The 8,299-nt window shown below is 48.8% G+C and overlaps 1 protein-coding gene across 1 annotated transcript in view; it reads right to left on the reverse strand.

Moving 5' to 3' along the window:
- NCOA1 (nuclear receptor coactivator 1) overlaps window positions 1-8,299 on the reverse strand; it is a 170,117-nt gene that overhangs the window by 13,042 nt on the left and 148,776 nt on the right. The window contains exon 14 of the mRNA XM_018566828.1: window positions 774-924. Within this exon, the coding sequence (XP_018422330.1) occupies window positions 774-924 (151 nt within the window). The remainder of the gene's footprint in view (window positions 1-773; window positions 925-8,299) is intronic.

An 8,299-nucleotide genomic window follows, 5' to 3' on the forward strand; every position in this document is an offset into this window, starting at 1 on the left:
TACTCCCCCCAGCACATATGGCTTTAAAACAAACAGTTGACCCAGAAAAAAATAAAATACTAAAAAAAAACCTTACTTCGGCCCCGGCCTGCGATACTTCCGGGAGGCGCGGGTGATGTCATTGCGCCTCTGGCAGAGCTGAGAGCTCACATTCCCGCAAAAGTACACAAAACCCCGTCTTGAACTTCCAGCTCTGCCGGAAGGTACGGTGACATCACCAGTGCCTCCTGGAAGTGTTGACGGCCGAGGTACGTTTTTTAATTTGGCCGAAGGGTTAAGAGGCCCTTCTGTGTGCCATGGAAGGTCAGCTGATATATCTCAGCATGACTGCAATGACTACGGAGGGAGGTGGGTTCGGACACCTACTTGTAGTAGACTAACTAGGTAGCACACATAAAAGGGTGACAACTCCACAGCTGAAAAGAATATGTGTTGTCACCCAAGGTAATAAATACCTTGCTGGTATGATCATCAGGTATGGTTTAAATGAGTGCAAGAAATACAAAAGGGACTCAATTTTTGACATTGCAGCAACAACATCTTTAGTTTTGGGGTTTTTTAAACTATTTTTTTTGATATTTAGAAGACTCTCCATAATGATTATCCACATAACGTTCAGTGTGTCTTCACTAGTTAACAATCTGTAGGTGCTCTGCGGTTGCCCCTTGTCAGCTGACATAACAATTACTGCGTGCTCGGCTGCACTGGCGTCCCAATGCTGAAGGTCTACCCCTACCACAGGCCCGTCTCCAGGCCAGAGAGGCCCTCCATACCTGCACCAGCTTGTCAATCCCGAGGGCCCGGTCTAGCTCGGCCAGTTCTGTCTCGTCTTTGCCGCTGAGGAAGGACACAAGCTGTTCCAGCAGGATCTTCTCATCATTCTGTCCCTCCATGGTGGTGGGAGGACACAGAAAATCATCAATCCTAGAGAGGAAGACAAAACAGAAGAGATAAGAGAGCTGGGAGGCACAGCCAGCCATGGCAGAGGGCACCAGAACCCGATCCGTGACGTGAAATGAAGAGAAGTGGCCTGATTCCACACATACATTGTCTGTGGGGTGACCTTACCCCTCATCTCATTACACTGTGTGTAGGGTGACCTTACCCCTCATCTCATTACACTGTGTGTAGGGTGACCTTACCCCTCATCTCATTACACTGTGTGTAGGGTGACCTTACCCCTCATCTCATTACACTGTGTGTAGGGTGACCTTACCCCTCATCTCATTACACTGTGTGTAGGGTGACCTTACCCCTCATCTCATTACACTGTGTGTAGGGTGACCTTACCCCTCATCTCATTACACTGTGTGTAGGGTGACCTTACCCCTCATCTCATTACACTGTGTGTAGGGTGACCTTACCCCTCATCTCATTACACTGTGTGTAGGGTGACCTTACCCCTCATCTCATTACACTGTGTGTAGGGTGACCTTACCCCTCATCTCATTACACTGTGTGTAGGGTGACCTTACCCCTCATCTCATTACACTGTGTGTAGGGTGACCTTACCCCTCATCTCATTACACTGTGTGTAGGGTGACCTTACCCCTCATCTCATTACACTGTGTGTAGGGTGACCTTACCCCTCATCTCATTACACTGTGTGTAGGGTGACCTTACCCCTCATCTCATTACACTGTGTGTAGGGTGACCTTACCCCTCATCTCATTACACTGTGTGTAGGGTGACCTTACCCCTCATCTCATTACACTGTGTGTAGGGTGACCTTACCCCTCATCTCATTACACTGTGTGTAGGGTGACCTTACCCCTCATCTCATTACACTGTGTGTAGGGTGACCTTACCCCTCATCTCATTACACTGTGTGTAGGGTGACCTTACCCCTCATCTCATTACACTGTGTGTAGGGTGACCTTACCCCTCATCTCATTACACTGTGTGTAGGGTGACCTTACCCCTCATCTCATTACACTGTGTGTAGGGTGACCTTACCCCTCATCTCATTACACTGTGTGTAGGGTGACCTTACCCCTCATCTCATTACACTGTGTGTAGGGTGACCTTACCCCTCATCTCATTACACTGTGTGTAGGGTGACCTTACCCCTCATCTCATTACACTGTGTGTAGGGTGACCTTACCCCTCATCTCATTACACTGTGTGTAGGGTGACCTTACCCCTCATCTCATTACACTGTGTGTAGGGTGACCTTACCCCTCATCTCATTACACTGTGTGTAGGGTGACCTTACCCCTCATCTCATTACACTGTGTGTAGGGTGACCTTACCCCTCATCTCATTACACTGTGTGTAGGGTGACCTTACCCCTCATCTCATTACACTGTGTGTAGGGTGACCTTACCCCTCATCTCATTACACTGTGTGTAGGGTGACCTTACCCCTCATCTCATTACACTGTGTGTAGGGTGACCTTACCCCTCATCTCATTACACTGTGTGTAGGGTGACCTTACCCCTCATCTCATTACACTGTGTGTAGGGTGACCTTACCCCTCATCTCATTACACTGTGTGTAGGGTGACCTTACCCCTCATCTCATTACACTGTGTGTAGGGTGACCTTACCCCTCATCTCATTACACTGTGTGTAGGGTGACCTTACCCCTCATCTCATTACACTGTGTGTAGGGTGACCTTACCCCTCATCTCATTACACTGTGTGTAGGGTGACCTTACCCCTCATCTCATTACACTGTGTGTAGGGTGACCTTACCCCTCATCTCATTACACTGTGTGTAGGGTGACCTTACCCCTCATCTCATTACACTGTGTGTAGGGTGACCTTACCCCTCATCTCATTACACTGTGTGTAGGGTGACCTTACCCCTCATCTCATTACACTGTGTGTAGGGTGACCTTACCCCTCATCTCATTACACTGTGTGTAGGGTGACCTTACCCCTCATCTCATTACACTGTGTGTAGGGTGACCTTACCCCTCATCTCATTACACTGTGTGTAGGGTGACCTTACCCCTCATCTCATTACACTGTGTGTAGGGTGACCTTACCCCTCATCTCATTACACTGTGTGTAGGGTGACCTTACCCCTCATCTCATTACACTGTGTGTAGGGTGACCTTACCCCTCATCTCATTACACTGTGTGTAGGGTGACCTTACCCCTCATCTCATTACACTGTGTGTAGGGTGACCTTACCCCTCATCTCATTACACTGTGTGTAGGGTGACCTTACCCCTCATCTCATTACACTGTGTGTAGGGTGACCTTACCCCTCATCTCATTACACTGTGTGTAGGGTGACCTTACCCCTCATCTCATTACACTGTGTGTAGGGTGACCTTACCCCTCATCTCATTACACTGTGTGTAGGGTGACCTTACCCCTCATCTCATTACACTGTGTGTAGGGTGACCTTACCCCTCATCTCATTACACTGTGTGTAGGGTGACCTTACCCCTCATCTCATTACACTGTGTGTAGGGTGACCTTACCCCTCATCTCATTACACTGTGTGTAGGGTGACCTTACCCCTCATCTCATTACACTGTGTGTAGGGTGACCTTACCCCTCATCTCATTACACTGTGTGTAGGGTGACCTTACCCCTCATCTCATTACACTGTGTGTAGGGTGACCTTACCCCTCATCTCATTACACTGTGTGTAGGGTGACCTTACCCCTCATCTCATTACACTGTGTGTAGGGTGACCTTACCCCTCATCTCATTACACTGTGTGTAGGGTGACCTTACCCCTCATCTCATTACACTGTGTGTAGGGTGACCTTACCCCTCATCTCATTACACTGTGTGTAGGGTGACCTTACCCCTCATCTCATTACACTGTGTGTAGGGTGACCTTACCCCTCATCTCATTACACTGTGTGTAGGGTGACCTTACCCCTCATCTCATTACACTGTGTGTAGGGTGACCTTACCCCTCATCTCATTACACTGTGTGTAGGGTGACCTTACCCCTCATCTCATTACACTGTGTGTAGGGTGACCTTACCCCTCATCTCATTACACTGTGTGTAGGGTGACCTTACCCCTCATCTCATTACACTGTGTGTAGGGTGACCTTACCCCTCATCTCATTACACTGTGTGTAGGGTGACCTTACCCCTCATCTCATTACACTGTGTGTAGGGTGACCTTACCCCTCATCTCATTACACTGTGTGTAGGGTGACCTTACCCCTCATCTCATTACACTGTGTGTAGGGTGACCTTACCCCTCATCTCATTACACTGTGTGTAGGGTGACCTTACCCCTCATCTCATTACACTGTGTGTAGGGTGACCTTACCCCTCATCTCATTACACTGTGTGTAGGGTGACCTTACCCCTCATCTCATTACACTGTGTGTAGGGTGACCTTACCCCTCATCTCATTACACTGTGTGTAGGGTGACCTTACCCCTCATCTCATTACACTGTGTGTAGGGTGACCTTACCCCTCATCTCATTACACTGTGTGTAGGGTGACCTTACCCCTCATCTCATTACACTGTGTGTAGGGTGACCTTACCCCTCATCTCATTACACTGTGTGTAGGGTGACCTTACCCCTCATCTCATTACACTGTGTGTAGGGTGACCTTACCCCTCATCTCATTACACTGTGTGTAGGGTGACCTTACCCCTCATCTCATTACACTGTGTGTAGGGTGACCTTACCCCTCATCTCATTACACTGTGTGTAGGGTGACCTTACCCCTCATCTCATTACACTGTGTGTAGGGTGACCTTACCCCTCATCTCATTACACTGTGTGTAGGGTGACCTTACCCCTCATCTCATTACACTGTGTGTAGGGTGACCTTACCCCTCATCTCATTACACTGTGTGTAGGGTGACCTTACCCCTCATCTCATTACACTGTGTGTAGGGTGACCTTACCCCTCATCTCATTACACTGTGTGTAGGGTGACCTTACCCCTCATCTCATTACACTGTGTGTAGGGTGACCTTACCCCTCATCTCATTACACTGTGTGTAGGGTGACCTTACCCCTCATCTCATTACACTGTGTGTAGGGTGACCTTACCCCTCATCTCATTACACTGTGTGTAGGGTGACCTTACCCCTCATCTCATTACACTGTGTGTAGGGTGACCTTACCCCTCATCTCATTACACTGTGTGTAGGGTGACCTTACCCCTCATCTCATTACACTGTGTGTAGGGTGACCTTACCCCTCATCTCATTACACTGTGTGTAGGGTGACCTTACCCCTCATCTCATTACACTGTGTGTAGGGTGACCTTACCCCTCATCTCATTACACTGTGTGTAGGGTGACCTTACCCCTCATCTCATTACACTGTGTGTAGGGTGACCTTACCCCTCATCTCATTACACTGTGTGTAGGGTGACCTTACCCCTCATCTCATTACACTGTGTGTAGGGTGACCTTACCCCTCATCTCATTACACTGTGTGTAGGGTGACCTTACCCCTCATCTCATTACACTGTGTGTAGGGTGACCTTACCCCTCATCTCATTACACTGTGTGTAGGGTGACCTTACCCCTCATCCCATTACATTGTGTGTAGAGTGACCTTACCCCTCATCTCAAAGATCTATAACGTGGGTGGCCAAACACTGCTAAGAACCATTCTGACCTCAAATGACCTTTCCTGGCCCAGGCCCGTTCTTCACCCACAAAAAAAAGGGACAGTTGTGAAGGAACGAGGAAGAACCGAGTCTGTGTCCCCAAGACCAACATTATTATGGACCACTCTGACCTCAAATGACCTTTCCTGGCCCAGGCCCGTTCTTCACCTGCAAAAAAGGGACAGCTGTGGAGGAAGGAGGAAGAACCGAGTCTGTGTCCCCAAGACTAACACTACTAAGGACTGTTCTGACCTTTCCTGGCCCAGGTCCTTTCTTTACCCCTCAAAAAAGGGACAGTTGTGGAGGAAGAACCGGGTTTGGGTCCCCAAGACCAACACTACTAAGGACCGGTCTGACCTCATCTGACCTTTCCTGGCCCAGGCCCATTCTTCACCCACAAGGGTTAAATCCGTCAGTCAGGAATTCCTGTCCATTTCCAGAGCTGCATGGAAATCATCATATGTAAGGAATTAAAACAGGTCACAGTTGACCCAGGGGCCCCCAGACCCCCTCCCATAATGCCCCCGCATCCCACAGTTGATCCGCTCCTGGGTGCGCGGGGTAGGAAAGGTATCGGGCTCCATGAAAATCTAATTACGGCCAGCACCGGTTTGGCTAATAAAATACTGCGATGTGGCAGGAAAACACAAGGTGGCTTTGATAGGGAATCCGTGGAGCACGCAGTAACCGAGAGCAGAAATGTTTCTCCCTATAGTGATAGATGAGTACCAGATGTGGGGAGCCGGGGCCCGGCCCGCTGGAGGCAAAAAACACGGCTGCGAATGGGACTCTAACAGGCTGGATTAACTCCTTCACAACCACGACATCTGAGCCTCCACAGACGTGGCCTTGCTTTACCTGCCAAAGGATTTATAATTCTGTCCATCCAGATCTTGATTTATATAGCTCTACCACACAGCACAGCCCGCTCTGGCAGGACAAGAGACCTGTTCTTTCTCTACTGCAGATCAGTGTGCTACGTGACTCCAGTGCACCCCGGAGCATCCTGTGTCATCTGGTGACCTTAGTGTGCTACATGACTCCATTGCACCCCCGGAGCATCCTGTGTCATCTGCTGACCCTAGTGTGTTACATGACTCCAGTGCACCCCCGGAGTATTCCGTGTCATCTGGTGACCCTAGAGTGCTGCGTTACTCCAATGCACCCCCGGAGCATCCTGTGTCATCTGGTGACCCTAGTGTGCTACATGACTCCAGTGCACCCCCAGAGCCTCCTGTGTCATCTGGTGACCCTAGTGTGCTACATGACTCCAGTGCACCCCGGAGCATCCTGTGTCACCTGGTGACCCTAGAGTGCTGCGTTACTCCAATGCACCCCCGGAGCATCCTGTGTCATCTGGTGACCCCGGTGTGCCATGTGAGTCCAGTACTGTCAGTCTAACCTGGTGAACATGATTACAGGAGGGGAGAAAACTATGGAAGCAGCCAAGATATCCTAAAAATAAAATCCCCGGCACTGCGACACATGATCCTTCTGTTCCATGTAATGTGTTCTAACCCGCCAGCAGCCACTAGATGTCAGCACCCCAACTAAGCCGGCGAGTAAGAAGATTACTGCGAGCGACGAAGGCCGAAAAAAGAATTCTCAGCTTTGCAGTGATCCTATTATATCGGGGAGCTCAGGTGCCTTTCATTCCCAGTGAAAAGCAAGCAATGGGGAGCGCGGGGGAAGGGAGGGGGGCGCCCACCACAAAGGGGGGATTAGAGCTCCAAACCGGGAGGAGAACATGTGACCCCCCAACTCTCAGAAACTTCCCAAAGGAGCGCAGACCCAAAAGAATAACAGGCAGCCGCGCGCATTCTAAAAATAGGCGGCCGGCCGAGCAACGTTTATATACTGAGTGTCCTCAGAGGACCCGGAATGAGGAACACCAAAACCTACACAAATCTACTATATACATCACATCCGTCCATCCATTATCCATCCGTCCGTTCTTATCTATATCTCCATCTATCTATCCATCATTATCTATCTATCTATCTATCTATCTATCTATCTATCTATCTATCTATCTATCTATCTATCTATCTATCTATCTCATATCACTCTCTATCAATCAATCGGTGTGCCTCAGGGTTCTGTGCTGGGACCGATGCTTTTCAACCTGTTTATTAACGACATCGGGGACGGAGTAAACAGCGAAATCTCAGTGTTTGCTGACGATACCAAAATTGGGAGGGTTATAGAAACAAACCAAGATAGTATAACATTACAAGAGGACCTGGATAGAATAGGGGGAGGGGCAACTTTATGGCAGATGAGGTTTAATGTTGATAAATGCAAGGTAATGCACTTTGGGTTAAAAAACAAGCAAATGGGTTATACAATAATGGGTTTGCCGCTAGGGAAGTCTGAAATGGAAAGATTTGGGGGTCACTGTAGACCATAAACTCAATAATAGATTACAGTGCCAGGTTGCGGTAAGCAAAGCTAGTAGAGTCCTGTCCTGCATCAAGAAGGGAATGTTTTGCAGGGATAAGTCTATAATTTTGCCACTTTACACATCACTGGTTCGGCCTCACCTGGAGTATGCGGTGCAGTTTTGGGCACCGGTACACAGAGGGGATGTCCTTGAACTGGAGAAAGTCCAGCAAAGGGCAACCAAACTCATCAAAGGGATGGAGGACCAGAGCTATGAGACACGGTTACTAAATTTAAATATGTTCACGCTGGAAGTAAGGAGATTAAGGGGGGACATGATTTTCATGTACAAAATGTTC

Source organism: Nanorana parkeri, unplaced genomic scaffold (genome assembly GCF_000935625.1).
Source record: "Nanorana parkeri isolate BGI_ZX_2015 unplaced genomic scaffold, ASM93562v1 scaffold980, whole genome shotgun sequence".
In the NCBI taxonomy this organism is placed as follows: domain Eukaryota; kingdom Metazoa; phylum Chordata; class Amphibia; order Anura; family Dicroglossidae; genus Nanorana; species Nanorana parkeri.